The 20,962-nt window shown below is 41.5% G+C and overlaps 1 protein-coding gene across 6 annotated transcripts in view; it reads right to left on the reverse strand.

Annotated features, from left to right (window-relative positions):
* Positions 1–805: 805 nt before the first annotated feature.
* Positions 806–20,962, reverse strand: part of arhgap32b (Rho GTPase activating protein 32b) — a 118,700-nt gene continuing 98,543 nt past the window's right edge. For all 6 annotated transcript variants that reach the window (XM_026328042.2, XM_026328041.2, XM_026328040.2 and 3 more), the window contains 12 exons: positions 15,792–15,941; positions 12,449–12,551; positions 11,173–11,317; positions 10,609–10,691; positions 10,175–10,282; positions 8,730–8,875; positions 8,079–8,280; positions 7,550–7,695; positions 7,376–7,450; positions 6,124–6,957; positions 5,122–5,801; positions 806–4,532 (listed from right to left, as the gene is read on the reverse strand). In XM_026328042.2, coding sequence (XP_026183827.1) covers positions 2,304–4,532; positions 5,122–5,801; positions 6,124–6,957; positions 7,376–7,450; positions 7,550–7,695; positions 8,079–8,280; positions 8,730–8,875; positions 10,175–10,282; positions 10,609–10,691; positions 11,173–11,317; positions 12,449–12,551; positions 15,792–15,941 — 4,901 coding nt within the window. In that variant the 3' untranslated portion in view covers positions 806–2,303. The remainder of the gene's footprint in view (positions 4,533–5,121; positions 5,802–6,123; positions 6,958–7,375; positions 7,451–7,549; positions 7,696–8,078; positions 8,281–8,729; positions 8,876–10,174; positions 10,283–10,608; positions 10,692–11,172; positions 11,318–12,448; positions 12,552–15,791; positions 15,942–20,962) is intronic.

Below are 20,962 nucleotides of genomic sequence, written 5' to 3' on the forward strand. Positions count from 1 at the left end.
CAGTAACTGATCTCCAAGAATTAATGCTGTATCACCTCTTTTCATCCATACCTGCAGATGCTCTTCTTACCAGCAACTTTGTCCCTCCTATTTCTTTTTTAAAAATGGGATGAGTATGTTGGGTGTTTGGCAAGGAAAGGAAGTTAAAACAGATGAGTTTCAGATGGTATCACTAAAGTAGGCAGGAGTTAAGGTATTGAGGGCCTTGTAGGTAGTGAGGGGGATTTTATAGGCTGGGAGCCAGTAGAGTTCATGACAGCTAAGCAAGTGGGCAACAGACCTTTGCACACACTGAAGTCTATTGATGACTTTGGAAGTGGTGCCACAGATAATATCAAGGCTGGGTGTGATGAAAGCATGAATGAGATGTTCTGCAGCAGTAAATGACCATTTGGGTTGGATATGAACATTTTTCTGCATCCAATTTTTTAACCTATTTCAGGTGGTAAATACGCAGCAAGAGCAGCTTTCTGCAGGGCTTTTGAGGAGAGGTTTTGCTCTTTGAAATGGTTCATATAGGCTGTTTGAGCTCATTGTCTATAATTTTAGTTACAGATGTGCTGGCATACCTTTCCACTGATTTTAAACATGTGCTGTCTCAGAAGAGGAAGGATCTCAATTAACACACTGAGCATTTTTCTTCATGTTACCCTACTGCCACAGGTAAATATTTAGGATAAACTGTAAAATATCTGGGACTCATGAAAAATAAATGACTTCTTAACCTCCTTTGTGATTTAGAGTCCTGTGCCACACTAAATTAAGCTGAGGTGTATTAGAAACAGCATGCACATATTTAACAACATTGACTGTATATATTCCTGAACCATTTTATTTATTTCAGATCTAACTTTAGATACCTCTAGTTTGAGATATGAGCATTTTCACATTCAAGTACACAGTGCCTTACTTTAACACCCCATTTGAAAAGGTAGAGGCTCTACATAAGGCAAGAGGAGCAAAACCTGCAAGCGATATATTATTCAAACAGTTACAGAGTACAACCTGGATTTAGACATATTTGAAACATACTGCAATCCATTTGTTAGGGTGAACTAAAAGGGCATGTAGTATAATACTCTGTGAATGTACTATACATTGATTTCCAACCTGAAAAAATGGCCGAAGATATTTAAAAATAAACAAAAACGTTCCCTCCCTCACAGTTTTAACTGAACCATCAAGAATCATTAAAGTTTACCTTAAATTCGAGTATTACAATCTTTGTGCAGCATAGCAATAAGCTTGTATGACAATGACAGTAAACAAATTCTGGAGAAAAAAAAATTAAGGCTTGTCACCAAGTGTTCACTCCACAAAACAGTGGCAACAAGGTCAGTAACACATTGCCTGTTATTGTTATCAGCCTTGTTTACTTAGTCCAGTTCAAAGTACAATAAGTGTAAAAATGAATAAAAATAATCTCTTACACACCTGAAAGCTACACCAGGCATTCATTTATCATCCTCTTTTTATCTTATGTGTGACAACTGTGCCAAGTTATTTTGGTCCCTCTTCCACTGAAGAACAGACAAGTACTAAACGTTCCATTAGTCACTGAAACGTGTTTACAGAAACGCTACAGAAAATGGCACGGTCCTAGAGGAAATAAGACATTAATAATGACTATATAAAATGAAACTAACCCATTGCAGCTCCTTATCAAACCTCACACTCACTTGGATTCTTCAAGGTAAACAGGGACAGACTATATCACCTATTTGTGTACATATTAACAGAGGGAGGGTATGATGACCTACAAATATCCTCCTTCACTAACTTGTGCTGTAACATCCACAGAGAACACAATGGATAGTGAAGTACACAGAACTGTTCTGTAAGAGAGAGTGCATGCATTTCTAAAATGCAAACTTTAATCCCAGTTGATGCTCATACCCAGCTCCACACCTAATAAAAAAACAAACAAACAAAAAAAAAAAACCTCCAAAACCAAAATACAACAAAAAATCCCTTTTTACTAGTGATTCTAATCACACACATATATATTTATATATATGGTATATATTTTACATCTTTGTGGATCCTGTTGAAAGTACCTTATGTCTTTCATATTATACATACTGTCTCAATCAATCACAACTATATGACCTCTTGGACAATGATTTCAGGTACATTCAGGACTTTCTATAAAAAGTCTTACAATTTTCTTTACAATTCATTAAAAATACAGAGGAGCAAAAATATTGATGATATTACAGTCCACTGTCCTGCAGAGGCTGCTCAACTGTAGCTCAATAGAGACTTTCTTCAACACATTACATGTCCCCCACCCCCTAAATGCTTTATTCTGTACGTATCTCTGTCTCCGGCCTCGGCATGGCAAGGTCAGTCTGGATAAAGGCTCCCTGGCCCAGTGCTGTGGAGTATGCTCTGCTGCTGTGGCTCACTGTGAATCCTGTGGTGGGATGGGAGCTGGAGCCTCCACGTTTTTGAACAGGGGCCTGAGGCTGAGGTATTGGGTGGTAATCATCTAAGTTATCATAGTGGGACTGCACTGTTTTAGTGCTCTGTTTCTGATATGAATAGTCTCTGTCCAGCTCAGGTTTGCCTCGGTTGTAGTGCTGCTGTTCTCGGATGCTGTGTGATCGCTCTTGTTTGGAGTGGGAGAGCTGTTCCCTCGGAGCTGATGGCTGGTCCTCTGTACTGTGGTAGCCACAGGATGTTTTCACTTTGCTCTGGTGGTGATCAGAATCAGGACTCTCATACCGTGGCTGGAAGTTCCTCTTGTTGGGATACTCCTGCTGCCAGTGTTTAGACCTGTTGCCGTCTCCACCCAGCTTGTCGTCTCCAGGCTCATATTTGGCATCATGTCGGCTGCTCTCCTGCTGATGGGAGAGATTATGGCTCAGAGTAGCAGAAAGAGATTGTGAAGACTTTTTGCAACTATTTGGCTTGATAAGTCCATCTGACTTGTCACACATTGCACCACCCTGGACATGCTTGTCAGTCTCCATGTACATTAGGACATCGGGGTCTGACACCAAGTGTCTGGGAAGGCAGCGCCCATCCTTGCACTCAGCTGCAACCAGCACAGCTTTGCCTGGGTCAGATTTACTGCGCAGGTGTAGGGTTTCATAGCCTGATATATCTGCTGCGAATAAGCCAACATTGTCATACTGAGAGAGGACAGGACCTTTAATCTTCTGTCTGGCCCTGCTCTCCCTGCGGATGGAGTGTGTGCGGAGCCTTTCTGATTCCTCTGGGTCCCAAGCAAGGTAAGCAGCTGCTTCATTGGTCCCAAGGCTGGGAGGCATGTCCCTGCTCACAAAGCGGTGCTCCTTCCCAGGTGGGAGAATATGGCGAGCAATGTAGTGATACCCAGTCGCCTTTCCTCCAGGCCGGCTAGCAATGGCTCCTGCATCTTGACTGCCATAAGAGTGGAAGTGTCGGACTCGGATGGTGCCATAAGGGTCGATGTCATAGTAAGATGCCTCCAAAGGGCTTGAACCAGAGTACGGACTATAGCGATACTGAACTCGTCCATTCTCAAAGTAAGGCTGCAGCTGTGTGACATGGTAGTCAGCTTGTGAGGACTGCTGTGGGGGCTGCTGGTAAGCTTTGCACTGATACACAGGACGGTGGTAGAAGAACATATCATCATCTGGAGGAACCTCAGTCCTTTGGATTGGCACTGAGCGAATAGTGGAAGGAATGTGGAGTGAGTGTACTCTGCGGATAGTGGGATAGCCATGGGTTCTATCATGGCTATAACCCTGATGCCCTTGACCTGGAGACATGTATATACTTCGAGGGTTTCCTCTGGATTTTATGGAGTGGTGGTAGGACCTGGGGCCTAATGTACTGTATCTGTTGTCTACCCGAGCACTGTAAGGTATCTGCGGCTCAGACTTGGACACATAAGAGAGGTGTGGGGGGATGCTGTCTGGTCGGTAGTGATGTGACATAGACTGTGGACCCAAAGGAACAGCCCTCTGGTGGTAGTATGCAGCTCCTGGACGTTCAATTAAAACTGGATCTCCTTTAGCATGGTATACGTAGGTTGGTGGGTGCACTGAAGATTTACGAGGAGAGAGAGGATGGTGGGGCAGAGCATCCTCCAGATGAGCTGGTGCAGAGCCCTCACCTAGGATATTATAGGAAGCTTCGTTCTGGCTGAGTGCTGCAGTGGCCAGTTTGCTGTCAATGGTGCGCACAGGGGGTGCTGGAGGTTTGGGCCCATAGGAGTCATGATGTTTTGCAGATTCTGTACAGGGCTGTACAGGCTTGATGGCCTCCCAAGGCTTCTCCGCAGGTTCAACTGAGGTGGGGGCCACCCTTGCACTCGCCTTTGAGAGTGTATGAGGTTGGGGTTGGACTTGTGTCTGCATGTGAGACTGAGGCTGTGAATGAGGCTGAGTCTGAGGTTGAGGCTGTGTTGGAAGATGAGGCTGAATATGAGTTTGATGTTGGGGCAGTGAGACAGCCTGCTTTTTTGGTTTCTGAGCTGTTGGAGGTGGCTGTTCTGGTGGTTTTGGAAGTACTCTGGTAGGTTCTTTGCCCACTGGTTTAATCTGAGAAAAACACATCAAAACAGGTCTTTACTTTATGCTGATAATTTAGAAACATGCTCAGGGTTGCTGCAGTGGGACAAGAAGTTATAAACACCTAACCCTATATACAAATCAGGAGCTGAATACTGAGCAGTTACCTCACAACATCAACATGCCATATAATCTTAATATCTGTTGTTTAATGTTTTAAGTTTGTCTGTTTTTCCTACCAGCTTTAAAATACAAGAAAATACTGAATTAAAAAGCTTTGACGTCTGTAGAGGAATAAAACATCTCTCTCTCTCTCTCTCAGGATAGGATGTATACTATAGAGAATGTATTGACACAGATAGTATTTTTTTTTTTTGTAAGCTAAGCTAACAATCTTTTTTCTGTGGCTTCATATTACATTAAACAGACATGAGAGTGGTGGTCTCATGTAGCTTCCAGCAAGAAAGTGAATATGCATGTGTGCCAGAAATTACGAATTTTCATTCACATAACACTCCATACCTGTTATTTTGGATCATGTTTAGTGCAATATTGCATTATGATGACCCTTGATGATTTATATGTATCAGTCCTGTTAGTGACAATAACAGGACCTTACCTCTGGAATAAGCTGTGGTAAGACTGCAGTCTCTTTACAGCTGCCACTGGGGGTGGTGGCTGGAGTTGTACTGGATGAGCTGGTATGGACTGTGCCCCGTCCTGCAACAGGCTGCTTCCTTTCTGGACTTCTCCTGCTTGAAAGAGCTGGGCTGGCTGAACTGGAGATTGGGGCACACTTGTAATGAGGAGTGCCTGGGGGAGCAGAGTCTGTGTCTGGCTGTGTTCCAGGTGGACTCGTAGACGACTTATTACTCTCTGATGTCTTGGTAATAGAATTGTTTAACTCTAGCGACTCCTGTTTGAATGGATGACTGGAAGTGGAAGGATTAGATGAGGCTGTGTTGACTGGTACAGTGCTATTTGTTAGTGGGGAACTTGTTCGTCCAGATCCCTCCTTGGATGAAGTTTGGAAAGGTGGGACCAATGGATATGGCAAGTCCTTGAAGTTAGAGGTCTCCCATGACTGCAGAGGGGACACTGGAGTTGGGGGATCAAAGGCCTGGGACTGAGACTGGCACTGCACAGCACTGGAGACCTGCTGCGCAGACTCAGCAAGGGCCAGGGCCAACATGCGGGCAGCATTTTTAGGAGGGGGAGGAGGTGGAGGGGCAGCAATAGGAGCAGTAGAGCTGAGGGAGCGAGGGGTGAGGTCCTGTGAAGAGTCCACACCCATGACTCCTAACAGGGACACAAAAACACAGGGATCTATGGATGAAGAATGATTAAGCCAAAGAGCAGTAGGTGAAATAAATAACTGGTAGATAGAACAAACTGGTAGATTTTGAGGTGCTTCAAGGGTGGAAAAGATAGGATAAGTTAAGTGTGATGCTCAGGAATGATATTTCTTAAAGATTAAATTCAAGCAAACCTGGTAAGTTAAACCCATGACATTTGTGTAGTCAATACATCATTTATGACCTGATTTAAATATAACATATGTAAATATAACAAACCCATGCCAAAAACTACACGTAATAAAGGGCAAGTCTCTGCTTCTGACCTCGGTTCTCTTGGCTGCTGACAGATGGTGCTTGCTGTACACTGTGCTCTCCCTTCAGCTCTTGACTGTCCGCACTGTCAACAGTTGCCCGCTTCGACTGCTGCTCCATGTGGAATGCTTCACTTAGAGATGGCTCAGCTGCCCTCAGCAGCCCACTGCAGATCAGGGGAGGCGTTTCCTTGGGTATTGAAGGAGAAGACAGTGGTTGGGGAGAGACAGCCTGTCCAGCTGTATTCTTATCAGGCGTCTCAAAAGAGAAAAGCTCTGAAGTGGTAAAAGGTGTCAAACTAGTAGCCTTTCCACATTTAATAGGTGACACTGCCTGTGTGGGTTTATCAGTGTAAGAATAGGAAGTGGTCAGTTTCTTGCTTTCTGCATTTTCTCCACAAACCAGGTTGAAGTCTGTGGACAACAATGGGGAGGCCAAGCTGCCCAGGAAGGAGGGAGAGATGAGGTCAGAGCCAGAGGTCTTGCCACAGACACTGCCAGGACTCTTCTTTAATGTAGAGCCCTCGGCCCCAGCTGGAGAATCATCTGAGGGGAAGGCGTAGCAGCTGTCTGGGAGACTGCACTGGAAAGACATAGGGTCAAAGTCCAATGAAGCCATACCAATGTCTGGTGGGCTGAGGTCCATATCTTCACCCGCTGAGCGGGGAGGTGAGATGAGAGCAGGCACACAGATGGGTCCATCATCTCCATCACTGTCCTCTGTGACATTCAGGTTGTCATAGGAGTTGCAGTGTTGCCGGCTGTCCAGCAGCTCACCATTAAAGGAAGCTGACAGAGCATCGCTACTGGAACGCGGCCTCCGAGGGCGGTACACCTTGGACTCTCCTGAAGAAGAAGAGAATATAATCAGAAATATGTCACTTTAAAAGATAAAAGGTGTCAAAGTATGTTGTAGCCCATAGGAGTGAGTATGAGTGTGTGAGGTTGTTTGTCTCTATGTGGCCCTGTGATGGACTGGTGACCTGTCCAGGGTGTACTCCTGCCTTTCGCCCAAAGAGAGCTGGGGTAGACTCCAGCAGATCTCTGTGACCCTGGTTAGGAATAAGGGGGTATAGATGATGGATGAATGGATGGAAGTGTGTTGTATACCTGGCTCTTGCCTACACTGTTATAGGGTTGTTGTAACATGCCTACCCTTGTCCACAGACCTCCGACACTGGAGGATGAGCAACATGCTACGGACAGCATAGACTAATTAAACTCTGCATACAGAGAGAACATGGATTGGAGAAACAAATACTACCTTCAACATTGTGCAGGGAACTCAGTGATTCTTCACTTTTGGCTGATCTTAATGTTGCTGTGTCTCCTCTGCCACCTGAAACATGATGATTAACAGGCACCAGGCATCAGTATTCAGCAGCTGTAATTAGACTGTCTTCACTTTTCACGATTCACTTAAGAAGGAAGGACTGACCGGCAAGAGCCATAGCTTTTAGTTCATTAGGCTCACTGGGATTGCGGTGCAGCTTACGCTTGGACATGGAGGAAGACTTGCCCAAATTAAAGAAAGATCGCCAACTACCCACAGGAGACTTCTTGGATTTAATAGGAGCCCTCTTTCTGTTTAAACAAGCAAGCAGAAAACTGTTAGTGACTAATTTATGTAGAAATATGAATGAAAAGTCCAAGATAATCAGTTGAACAGCTTCTGAAAATTCTGTGTAATGTGTTAAGTCAGATTATCTTCATTTTCTAGGTCATCTGCCAATTTCTGAAACTGGAAAATGGGTCTGCCTGCAGTCCTACCAGGACCCAGTAGAGGGAGACACATTCCAGCATTAATTAAGTCCAACTAACTAAAAGTTTACTAGAAGTCATAGTTTTTTGCAACTGTACATACAATCTCCTTTGCAAATGTCTGTTGAAATTTACATTTTATATTAATTCATCTTGTGACACTGCTCCATCCTCACATGATATATAAGGAATAGGAGTTGACAAACCTCTCTGTGGGAAACTCGATGACTGTATGGAACTTGCCCTGCAGGGCAGCTGGACCTTCGCCCACCTCGATGTATTTGCTGTCTTCAGTGACTGGAGAGTTGATTTGAGCCTGAGTCCTGGCTTGGGCCTCCTCTAGACTCAGAAGTTTAGTGGAAGGTGATGAAACCAGCAGGGACTTGGGCCGTGACAACGAGTTGTGACCTGGTGATGTAGTGAGAAATGGTAACATAGAAGGGCCTGTCAGCAGTGGAATGACCATTTGTGCTTATATATCTGATGTCTAGGGCTGCAACAAACAACTATTTTAATAATTGATGAATTGGTTGATTATGTTTTCCACATGTGTTAAAACGACAACTCTGGTCGTGATTCTCATCACATTCTTGGGAGTTAATATGTATAGAAACATAACACACATAACAGTCCAAGAATTGTTTAATTATTGAAAATTTGACGTTCGGTCTTCACTTCTGCCATTTTAGTCTCCGCAACTGCTCACCATTTCACTGTGTGTCTCTGCAAGCAGCTCTTAACTAATCATTGTGCAAGTGCAGTCAAGCAATATGTATTTGTTGCCAACAATTTTATTAATAATTTTTTTATCCATTTTATGGATTATTTGTTGCAGCCCTACTGATGTCTGAAAGTACCTGCTCCCTCTCGTATTAGTGAGCTGAGTTTAGTGCTAAAGAGAACATCCACATGGTTGAGGATGAATTCCACCACCACCGACTGGATTCTGACTTCCATGAAGGCTGCTGTACCACTGAAGCATGCAGATTCAATCTGTTTTGACCTGAGACAAGCATGGAAAAGTAAAAGTGAAAAGGGAAGAACTTTTGATTTTTGATTTAATAACAGAATCAGCTCAAAAAAAATCAGCAATTTTAAGAACAGATTATATTTGAATGTTAAGATTTAATGTTACATAATTTGTGTAAAATTACTTGAACATGTGTTTCCAGCCTTTGATGTTGTGTCTGTGTGTACTTTGTCCATTATCACTAGTGATGCACCGAAGGTTTGGGAACCGAAATTCTTCGGCTGAAAAAAATTACTTTCAGTGTTCGGCTGAGCAAGTGAAAAGACTGAACAATTTTTACCGAACACTGACATTTTTGATGACGCGGTCAAATAGCAGCCAGCCAGCATAGAGAGTGAGAGAGTTTTAAAGTATCCGAGAAAGACACAAAATTGGCCATTTGCAGACAGTGTTCTGCTGAATTATCTAGAGGGGGTTTATCTGCAAAAACGAACATCACTAAGTTTATTTTATAATTTAAAATCAAGACATCCTGAACGGCATGCAGAGTATGAGAAAGACGAAGCAAAGTTCCTTCTCCCAATCCCAGGACACCCACTCCACCTGTGGCCGACTTTTTAGTTAGTGCCGCATCTCATGTCAAGAGGAACCGACGTTCATGTGAGAAAGCGGAGAAGCTACTTTTCCTTAAGAAGTAGGCTAAGTTGGCTTATGTCTAGGATGATTATTCATTTGTTGTGGGTTCATCCACTTTTTGCATTCTTTTCAGTGCACTTTTTTGTTGCAGGAGTTCAGTGTATGTTACACTCTTTCAGCAGTTATAGGCCAAATATAGGCAATGCAAGAAGGGGGGCTCAAAGATGACCACATAAAAAATATTTTAGTTTTACTGATTGATTTATTTTAAGTTATATTCTGTTTTGTTGGTATAATGTCTGCTGGAATCTTAAATAAAATGTTCTGTGTTAAACATTTTTAAATTGTGGTTTTGTAATAGATTTTTTTCTTTGAAAAAGCAAGACAAAATACTGAAAAACACATTTTGATTATTTAATTTATGCAATGGTGAAAACTTGACAGAAACACAAAAAACCATGTTCGGTATTCGGCCTACGGCCAAGTGTTTCATTATTATTTGGCTTCGGCCAAGAAATCTCATTCCGGTGCATCCCTAATGATCACTGATTCAAGCCTGAGAAACCAATCAAACATCCAGAGATGTATTATCTTGAGATGTACTGTAGACACTTAAATTAAGAAATAACTTAAATAACCTAAAAAGAACTATAAAACTATACAAAGAATATTTTATAGAGCAAAACACTATCTCACCTTAGCAGGTTGGGAGCCCAGACGATGGCTAGGTTCTTGCTGTGCATGTTGGTTATGCAGCTGAATGCTGCCAGGCGTGAAAGGTGTCTCATCAGAAACTCCAAGGTCCTAGGAATCAAATATTCTTTTATTCAGATTTAACTGGCTTCCGCTAGTGATGTACAGACTAATAGCCATGTCAAAGTGCCGTCAGAGCATCAATATTTTACTTTGTGATCACATCCCCATGGAAAATCACTTGGAAATTTGCATTTATATGCTTTCACAAGAGACAAGAAAATCAGTTCATCATCAATGTAAAGGTCGGCTGGGATCTGTTAAATGATTCCATTATATGCAGAGTGGCACTACAGAAAACCCTTGATTTTATGAGACAACCAGACGGCAGCAGTTCACAGGACTACCAAAGGGGGGCAGTATGCCTCCACACTGACCTGTAATGTGGTGGAGGAAGCTGCTGGATGACATCATGGATTTTGATGAGTCGTTCTTCATCCGTTGCTGCTGATACAGCCTCCTTCGGAGTCAAAACAAATCAAAAGATGGTGAGATAGGCAGAGGGAGATAAATAGTGGTACGTATCAGTGTATCAACTTCAAGCTCTTTTACTTGTCATCCCATGTTCACACTGCTACACAGAACAAGTAGAGGACATTAGTCTGTAGTCAGTCCCACCCCACCAGCTGCCATAACAACAAGAAAACGTTTACTTCACCTTCAGAGACAGCTCTGTTGTGCTTGGAGGATTTTATTCCAAGTCACACAGAGTGGTTTGCTGTATTTGTAATGACAGGGTGTGTCAAGTACAATGCTATTATTTTAGAAGTGCCAGGGAATCATAGCTAAGATAAATGTAAAGAATTCCTAAAAGACCAGTCACACCCAATTAGTGTCCTTCTGCCCTAAAAAAAGCCAGATAATATAATAGTTAGCAGACTTGTATGCACACATCAGAGACACGTTGGTGTATGACAATATTAAGCCAGGGATTTGCTTACAGAGAATTTCTCGTAGAGCTGGTAGGTGAGCAGTGGGTTGGGCAGCTCTCTGAAGTAGAGCTTACACAGTGAGCCAACACAGTGGATGTCCTGGATGTAAACATCTTTGGTGAGGTCAGGGATCTGCTCCGAGTCAAACTCATGCCTGATGAAAGAGAAAGAAGACAAGGACACACTCAACAAATGCACCAACTCTGCAAAAGAAAACACAGTGAATGTTGAATGTTAAAATTTAATGAATGGATGCACGTCTGAATTTCACTAGTATTTTACAATAAAGTTATTGATAGAGGATGAAAAAATGTTTACATACAGTTATAAGTTAAAATTTTTCTCTAACTTAAAATCCATGTGATTTCTTTCTTTTACAAATTTTTAATTAACTAGAAAATGACTGCATTTCTGAACTGACAAACTATTTGGAAATGTAACCTGTTTTTCTATATTTTCCAACCATGACAATGCCATTTTGGTTCTATTTTAAAGCTTTTAATTGTGAGCATACATTAATAACTGAAGGTGACCTAGAGTCTGTAAACACTTCTATGAACTATCCTCATGTCTGTAATCAATGAATCAGTGAAAACAGATGCAATTTCAATGAATCAGAAACGGTAGAAATAACGACCTCACTTATTTTCATTTACACATATGCAGTCATAATCCTATCCTAACCATATAAATGTAAACACTAACTTTTAAAATAATTCCAAACAGGACTACAACACATACATTTCGTTTTACAAGGTACAGATGCAGTAAAAGCTTGGATAACTGATACGGTTTTTGAGCTCCTCTTACAACAAACCACCTTTCTGTTGAAGCAGCCTACACAGACACTGGTAAACACTTGAATCAAAGCCTGTGCCAAGTGTGACGGTCCCCATCTGGTGTCTGTTTTGGTGTTGTGTTTGATTGGCCGTCTTCCAGGAAGTTGGAGTGAGAAGCTGTGATTGGGGATGCTGTACACCTTGTTTGGGCAGGGCTGGCCAGATTTAAGAGGGAGTGCCCGCACGGACGAGAGAAGACCAAACCAATAGAGAGACCTCGCATGAGACGATTGGCTTTTGTTTTGAGCTTGGACTGGATTGTGTTCCGATTAGCAAGCTACTTGTATTTTTGATCTGTTATTTGATGCCTTTGGCATACCCCTGGACATTGGTTGCTCACGTTTCATTAAAGTTTTAGAAGAATCTTAGTTTCATTGATTCTTTTGTCGCGTCCCTTGAGCCAGGACGTGACACAAGCTGTATTATGGTCAGTGTGTGTCTCCTACCGCAATTTCTGGATATTTGAGGCGATTCCAGAGAGGCGATAGATGCCATCCACCACACCATGTTTCTCGATGAATTCGGTGCAGCTCTTGAGGACTTGGGGCACTGTGAACAGAAAAATTGAATGTCATCATCTGACACATTTCTTTTAGTCAATGTTTGTCCACTGTAACTGGGTCAAGAATAGGGTTCCCTTCCTTTGTGAAGTGTGCAAACAAGTCAAGGTTAAGTGCAGGTTAGGTTTGGACAAAAAGCTACTGGCTCTGAAGAATATTGAGTGCAAATGCACTAACTTTCTTTGGAAGTGAAACCACTCTCTGAGCTGTCATTTGAACCTTCTAAAAAGATTAAATGAATATATCCTGATATATCATAAATAATGTACTGATATTTATCTTTTGCTGTTGGTTGCCATTTCACCTACTTTCTACATCATTGCAGTTTTTTTGGCTGAAGCAAATTCTTGACATAATGTGTTGTGTTGTGGGCTGTGATTTTGTGTTAGAGATGGGAGGACAAAAAAAGGAAAACCCTCAGAAAAACACAGCTTTTTTTAAATTTTCCTTTGGTAACTATGAATCACAGTGACATGTTATTTATGTGTGTATATGGGAGATAAGGATGGTGAATGTGTGTCTAAGGAGGTTCCCACACCTCAAATATCATTTAGTTAATGACAAGATAATGAAACCTCTGCTGAAACAGCTGTTCAGATGAATTCCCCCAAAACCAGGTGAGATTTGAGGAATTAGTTGTCCAGTACAAGGCTGTCTTACTCCAAAGATACGCAACATGTGGAATAAGTTCTGGACACACACAAATTCGTCTTATTGATTCCAGTTTATACTTCAGCATTCAAAAGCGCTAGTTAAGTTGCTTTTAGTAATTTTTATGATTCTTTAAAAAGGCACATTTATAATCTCAAACTGACCTAAGTGCAGGAAGAAATTAAAATTTTCGCACTGACTACAAAAAAAATATGTTGCCATCTAAAGTGCTGTGACTGAGTTCACATGAAAACATTAAAACTGACAGTAAGATGACGGTCGGCAGTCGCCTCCTCTGACACAAGTAAGTCTGTGGAATGTGAAAGTTATTCAGCGTCAAATAGACCACTTCACTCTCAGAGTGCAGGTCTACTTGTGGTTCCCTGAGTTTCCAAAAGCAGAATGGGAGGCAGAGCCTTTAGATATCAAGCTCCTCTCCTGTGGAACCAGCTCCCAGTCTGGGTTCAGGAGGGCAGACACTCTCTGTACTTTTAAGGCTAGACTTAAAACCTTCCTCTTGGACAAAGCATATAGTTAGGGCTGGCTTCAGGCAACCCTGAACCATCCCTTAGTTATGCTGCTATAGGCCTAGACTGCCCGAGGACCATCGGTGCACTGAGCTCCCCTACCCCCCTACCCTAACACTCCCTTCCCTTCCCCTCTCTTCCTCTCCTCCCCCTCACATGTATATTCCACCATTGAATGTCACTAACCTTGTGCTCTCTCCCTCTCTCTCTCTGTACGTTCTGCAGATGTCCCTGGTCCTGGAGCTGCATATTGCTATTGTACATTGCTAGTTACTGGCCCCACCAACCTGCAGTGTCTATTTGTTGTTTATTGTTGCTGTTCTTTTCTCTCTCCTCTATCCACTCACCCCAACTGGTCGAGGCAGATGGCCGCCCAAACTGAGCCTGGTTCTGCTGGAGGTTTTTTCTTCCGTTAAAGGGAGTTTTTCCTCTCCACTGTCGCCATGTGCTTGCTCATAAGGGATTTGTTGGATTTTTTGTTTTTGTAAAGTGCCTTGAGATGATTTGTATTGTGATTTGGCGCTATACAAATAAATTGAACTGAATTGAATTGAACTGAAAGCGCTCATCCAAAATGATGACACTGCTTTGGGAAAAACTATCACTGACATAACACTTCCGACCACCAAAGTGCTGTGTGGAGTAGCCTTTCTATTGTACTCATACGAAAAGGATCATTTTATAAAACAGGTGTACTGATGAATTTCAGGCTAGAAAACATAGTAACAGCATAATGATAAAGAACCTGCATCTGGTTTCAAATGTGACAAAAACATCTATTTCATGGAGCAGCATCAGTTTGCTGAAATTTTTCAATTTAGTAGAATCTTAGAATTTAGTAAAATCTTAAACAGCAATGGCCACATTTTATAATCAATTTTCACAATTTTATTGGCAAAAACGTATAAAAAATAAAATCCTTTTCATGTGTTATGGTGCGGTCCAACACAGTCAAGGTGGCTTGTCTACAATGGCCTACAACCTGGATTCATCTTTACTACTACTCATAAACTCAGTGTTTCTTTTGCTGCACAAGCCTCCAGTTATTTTTTATTTCTTACAATTCAATAATAGCAGTCCAAAGACCACTGTGTGGCTCATCTCTCTCAAAATTTACAGAGGTCACCTTTGACTGTGTGACTGTGATGCAGAACAACCAAGGCCATGCTCACAGAGTTCTCTCTGCATGAAAAACACATCTGAATGGGGGAAGGGAAATTAAGTTATTGATCGAAGCTCAGCAGCAGAGTGCTATCATCACATCATTTGGAGCTAATATTATAGTCTAATCAGGACACAATCATCCTCTCACTCTCACTGAGACCTTCACATCAGCTCACCTGCCAGACACCGTAATGTCTCAGTCTCTCTAAATCAATGTGGCTGCAGCAAATAAATGTAGGTACAGACTTCAGCCTCTCATTTACAATCAGAAAGTAGTGTAGATTTCCATATAGTATGTGGTAAATATTTGTTTTGACATGGTCCATGATGACATTTCACTGAAAGTTGTTAGCTCATAACATAGAATGGAGGAGGCAGGCGAATGTGTTTGAGATGGGACAATTTTCCCCAATTAAATATAAACAAACACTGAACTCTGGCAAACAGTCGATGCCAGTGATATATGTTAAGCATGTATTTAATTTGTATTCAACCTGAAAGTGTCATGATGACGAAGAGCTTGACAAACTGCAGTAATCCATTGATCTAGCCATCCATCCATCCATCATCTATACCCCCTTATTCCTTAACCAGGGTCACAGGGATCTGCTGGAGCCTGGACAGATCATCAGTACATCACCGTGCAGCACTCCTAAATACAATAATTCTCAGATAACTGGTGGTTAAGCTGGCATATAACATACTGACCAGGGAGATCCGTTCTTGTCTGTGTTGTTTTGTACAGATTAAACAGAGAGAACATGTTAAGCTTTAGATGCGCGGGTAGGCAGTTTTTGTTGTTTTTAGTTGAATTAATAGTTTTAAATAATGGTATTAAGAGAGAAGTCCAGGAAGTACTCCTACTTTCATATGTCTATCTTTCTCACCATCATGTCCTGAATTGAGGAGATGTTCTCCCAGGTCACAGCCAAAGACCCTCTCCCTGAGGATGCCCCTCTGCTTCAGCTTCTGTTTGGTGGGCCTGGACTTCATGAAGGAGCGCAAGAAGGTGATCAGCTTCCCGTGCTTCTTAGACACTGAAGATAGATAGATGGAAGGAAGGAGCTTGAGCTTAGAGCTTATACACAAATGTTTATAACAATACAGTAACTCCGGACTTGACACTGGCTCAGCTTTCACACAACCTCAACATGCACTAAAATTGTTAATATGCACAACTTTAGTGCATTTTTCATTTCCGCTTCATTCTAATGCAAACCCTTCCTTGTGTAAGCTTCATGTGTAAGCTTCGTTATTCAAACTGACATGGTTTATATACTCTGGAAAAGGGTCGTAAGTGCCTTAAACTACACACCAGTTGTTTTTGGACAGGTTACTGAAGTGAATCAAATAATCTGGAAATCACACTGGAGAGATGACAGTAGCTGAGTGTTTTTCCACTCTGGGGTCATTTTACTAGACTCAGAAAAATGAACTCATGGAAGCTCCAGTTTTCCTTTAACTGAGTAGTGAGTTCAGTTTGTTCAGTTTAAGCCACCTCTCTGACCTGGTTAAACACAAACTGGCTATAGTATTTTCTGACCTGAAAGAACAGAATATGAAACTGTTACATTACAGAGCATCACCTAATATGCTATTTCAGTCAAATGACTGACTGCAAGGCAATTTAGATGTAATTGTATAGAAATACTGCTGCTCACTAAAGATGCCTGAACAAAGCAGGTTAATAGCAAAAGAAAATTGCATTTCATTTCACCATCTTAACCCTGAACTCACTAATTTCATCACTTACTGTACAATTGTACATTTATTCCAATAAAAGCCTCTGACTGTGAAAAGAGCTCTACATAACAGCACAGGAAGTTTTTCAGATCAGGTTATGAAAACTCTTAACCCTTTAATGTCCAGCTCAGTTGTTTGGTCTATACTAGATGGTTATTATTGAACCACGGAAATAAAAAATGCATAGAAACACATTTTCCATCACTTTTTTTCTTAGTGGAGATCTTAAAGGTTTAAAGCAGCATCATTTACATTCTTCTGTTTTTCTGGCAACACCAACTTCACTGTAAACAAAGACTGCCCTCTCCGATCTTTTCTCCCTGTTCTCTTGCCAGTGTCAGTGGTCTGTCCTCAGCTCCTGTCACTGCCTCACTGAAGATATTCTTGTGCTGTGTTTCACATTTTGCTAGCTGTTTGCATTTAATGTTTGTGTACATCATGCTGCCTTTCACACTGACTTTGACCAACAACTCTTTCTATTATTCCATCAATCTTCAATCCTCTACAGCAAAACTATCTGTTCTGATTGTTGAAAACTGTAAAAGAACGTAGAACGGAGTACTCAGCAGCCACATGGTCCACACTCCCAAAATCTGAAACGTTTAAACAGACAACACCACCCGCTTGAAGTTTACTACTGAGGGAAGTATTAAACCTGCTTCATTACCTATGTACATATAATCACTGTATTCGTTCAGCAACACAACATTTGGAACTTTACTAATCTCTTAAAAACGAGAGTGATCACACCAACATCTCCTGTCTGAGGTGGTTTGGGCTAAAGTGGAAAAGTCCTGTGTCGCATCAGTTTTTATTTATATTCCAGGGCACATTCCTTCACCTGATTACGACCACAGTCATGCTCTCAGCCCTTCTGCTTTTCTCATGTGTTTCACAGACGTGACTTTACCTGCTCCAGACCACAATAAATGCATGGGTTGCAATTTGAAGAAGAGACCATATATGATTCAATCAAATAACTAATCTTTAGAGAGGTGCAGTTGTCTGCTGTTGCCAAGCTGAGCTCTGTACTGATTTCAGTTCAACTGAAAGTAGGCCATTGCTGACCAGAGTGAATCTCCAGAGCAAAAAGAAATTGCATTAAAGCTGCATAATGTTTATGTAATAGCTAGAACCCAAAACAAGTGTCAAGGCTATGTCTTTATTCACTGCCCTTTTTAGTGGTTTGTCAGAAGTAATGCGACTGTGAATTAATTCATCATGAAGTACACACACATGCTGAATATTATTATTACTACAAAGAACTACCCCAAAACAGTCACTGTGTGAGACTTGGCCCACTTGCCCGGAACCACTGGCTAAAAATTAAGGAGAGGCTTTTTGCATGCTAAAGTACACCATGGAGGTAAACTATGTATAACAGAGTGGAATAAAACTATTGATGGGAATGCATGCAGTTGATTAAACATGTGGCTGTTAAACAAACTAAAGGCAATTTCATTGAAATGAAATTTAGACTTAGTATCTAATTTCCTGTCTTCCTGCTAAACAAGATCAAGATCTTTTTCCTCACACTTTCTCATGTTGGTATGTCATAGAGGATTATCTCATCTGTTAAATTCTTTAGGACGATGCTCAACACACAAACACCTGTCTCAAAATAAACAATCCTGTACCATTATAGAGCTCCAACTGCCCCACTCCTCTAAGTAAACAAAAGTGCTTGAAACAAACTCTTAAATACAGAATCTCTATTGTGCTCCATTGTAATGAAGCAGCACAATCGATTCTGACGCAACAGCCAGCCCCTGAGCCAACATCCGCACATAAAACCCATAATTTCATTGAAGGGAAATGTAGAGCTGCAGTTTACCCCTCAGGGAGAAATTCCTTCTGTGCTGCTGTACCCACAGACATAACTGCTGACACAGCTTTGTTTAGTCACAGTGGAGGCATCAAAAGAGGCCTTGAGTATCATGGGGGTGGGGGTGTACTGACTGCAACTGTTTTGGCTTGCACTGACACTCCACTTTTATTTCTAGAGTGTTCTGGCTTAAAAACCCAGTTTAAAAGCAAGATGCAAGGAAGAGGAGTGCAATGACAAGCACGACTCTTCTCAGGATGGACAGAGACTCCTATCTGCTTACTGTCAAGACAGGCGACAGCCAGAGGGCCAGCAACTCTTCAAGCAGAGTAGCACTTTAACTGCCTCAGGCACACTCACTGCTGAACTGCAGCTGGGTAAAAGGCGTTTCATTTCAGAAGAGTGGGACTGCTTTGCTGACATTAATTAGAAGATTTAGATACTTCAGTGATTCAGCATTGAACTTTCAAAGCTGGAAGTCTTGCAAGAAACACATTTAAAAATATTGGTCAGATCTGAGGCAATAGAAACTAAGATATCCTGACATTTAGGAGTGACAAAAAAATATTTCCTACATGTCTCATGATGCAACTGGATATGGTCTTTATTAGACCCTCTCTTGATAAAACAGCCACGTCTACAGTTGGTAACGTTTAGTTTGTAGTTTCACAGGCTGAAAAGGACTAACCATGACAGGTAAACTGAGCTTCATGTGTGAAACAAGTGCAACAGCTTTTGAATTCAATATGTCATCTATACATGTATGAAGACGGTGTTTATAGCTAGGGAAATGAGAGACAGTGGCCGGTGCCTGGCATTTGCATATATAACAGATAAAAACCAGGTGGGATGAAGTTAAACACAGAAAACAATAGTTATTGCCCAAGGAACAGTAACAGACTGCGTTTCTATGCTAAGGCTTTTCCCCCGAGAGAGTCCAGTGTGGGGCTGGGATATGATGAGCACAGGATGAAGAGAAAAGAGGCAAAGCATTAAAACACAAACAATCACAGACATAATGGCAAAGATCCTACACTCTTTCCCCACTCCAAACTTCAAAGCGACCATCTCGTTCCATTCAATTTACAAGGAGTTTTTCAAAGGACACAGAATGGAGGAAAAGTCCAACTCCAGAGCAAAAGCTCCTGGGGTAGAGCAATAATACCACAGCAATTGCTTAACACACCATAGCCAGAGATATCTGATATGACTACTCTGTGTGTCAGCATTTCCTGAACACACATCCACCAGGAGGAGTGACCAGGGCTCCTGGGGGATTCACAGTTCAGCTCAGCCTTTGGCCTTCAGCCAGCACCCTTTCCACACTTAACACCACATGCACATGTAAGTGGGAAACTTGCAGTTTCAAGAAATCATTATGTGAATGGCCTGGGTATGATTGTATCATCACTTTCAGATATCCACATGCTTTGGCTAGAGTGTAACGTGGATGTGCCAAACAGTTTACTCAATAGATTACATGTCTTTTTACTGTGGTGGGTCCTGTAAATTAAAGTTGAGTCTTTCTGGGATAGTCATTTAGAAATACCATCAAATCCATTATGTGAGTAAATATTGCAATTCTGAGGATGTCTGTCAACATTTCAATACTACTCCATAGATCAGTGCTACTAACTACTAACAGACAACCTAGATTATGAGAGTGACAAAGTATAAAACTCATTAAATATATTCCATTCTTCTATGATTAATCCAGACAAATTCCAGGGAGTTTAATTAGTGTGGCTTTCTGACAGCTGCCAATGAAAAGAGGACATTTATCCAATGAGAGGAGACTACCCACTGAGATAATGTTTACATTACTACAATAACTGACTAAACGCTGGGAGGCAGACATCTCCTGTTGGCGTTTCTGGGTGGCTGTTCAGTTTGTAAACAACAAAGCAGTGCCTTCCTAAAATGCAGCCACAAGGGACAGTGACTTCTGTTTGGACCTAAGAGTGTAAGTGCGCAATGATAGCAGAAACAAAACGCCTTATTGTTCACTCTCTATACACTATACACAACTTTAGTATAGGGAAATAGGGCAGAGGCAGGATGTCAGCTGAGCCCTGCGGTCTCATCCATTACTTAAGCTAAATAACTTCACAACATATTAAAAATTAGGAGACATAAAACAGTCATGACGCTGCAAAAAATGTTAGCATCTTTACAAAGAGCACTTTTCAAACCACAGGGCCACAAAGGTGTGACTTCTCCATGGCCACTTTGAGAAAAAAAAAAAAGCACACTTTAATTAATTTAATAATTAATTTAACTGCCTTCATTGCCTGTTACAGTCGAACCAGATCTGACATTACCTTTAAGCAAATCTATGGCACTAGTTGTATTTTAGTTTGTTTGGGAGGTTTAATGTGCTAAACAAACAAGTTAAACTTCAAGTGTTCAGTATATCATTTGTTTAATATTGTATGTAAATGTATTTGTAATTAGAGTAGGATGTTATATAACTGGAAGAAAAGGTGAATA

The sequence above is a fragment of the Mastacembelus armatus genome, chromosome 14, assembly GCF_900324485.2.
Source record: "Mastacembelus armatus chromosome 14, fMasArm1.2, whole genome shotgun sequence".
NCBI classification, from domain to species: Eukaryota; Metazoa; Chordata; class Actinopteri; order Synbranchiformes; family Mastacembelidae; genus Mastacembelus; species Mastacembelus armatus.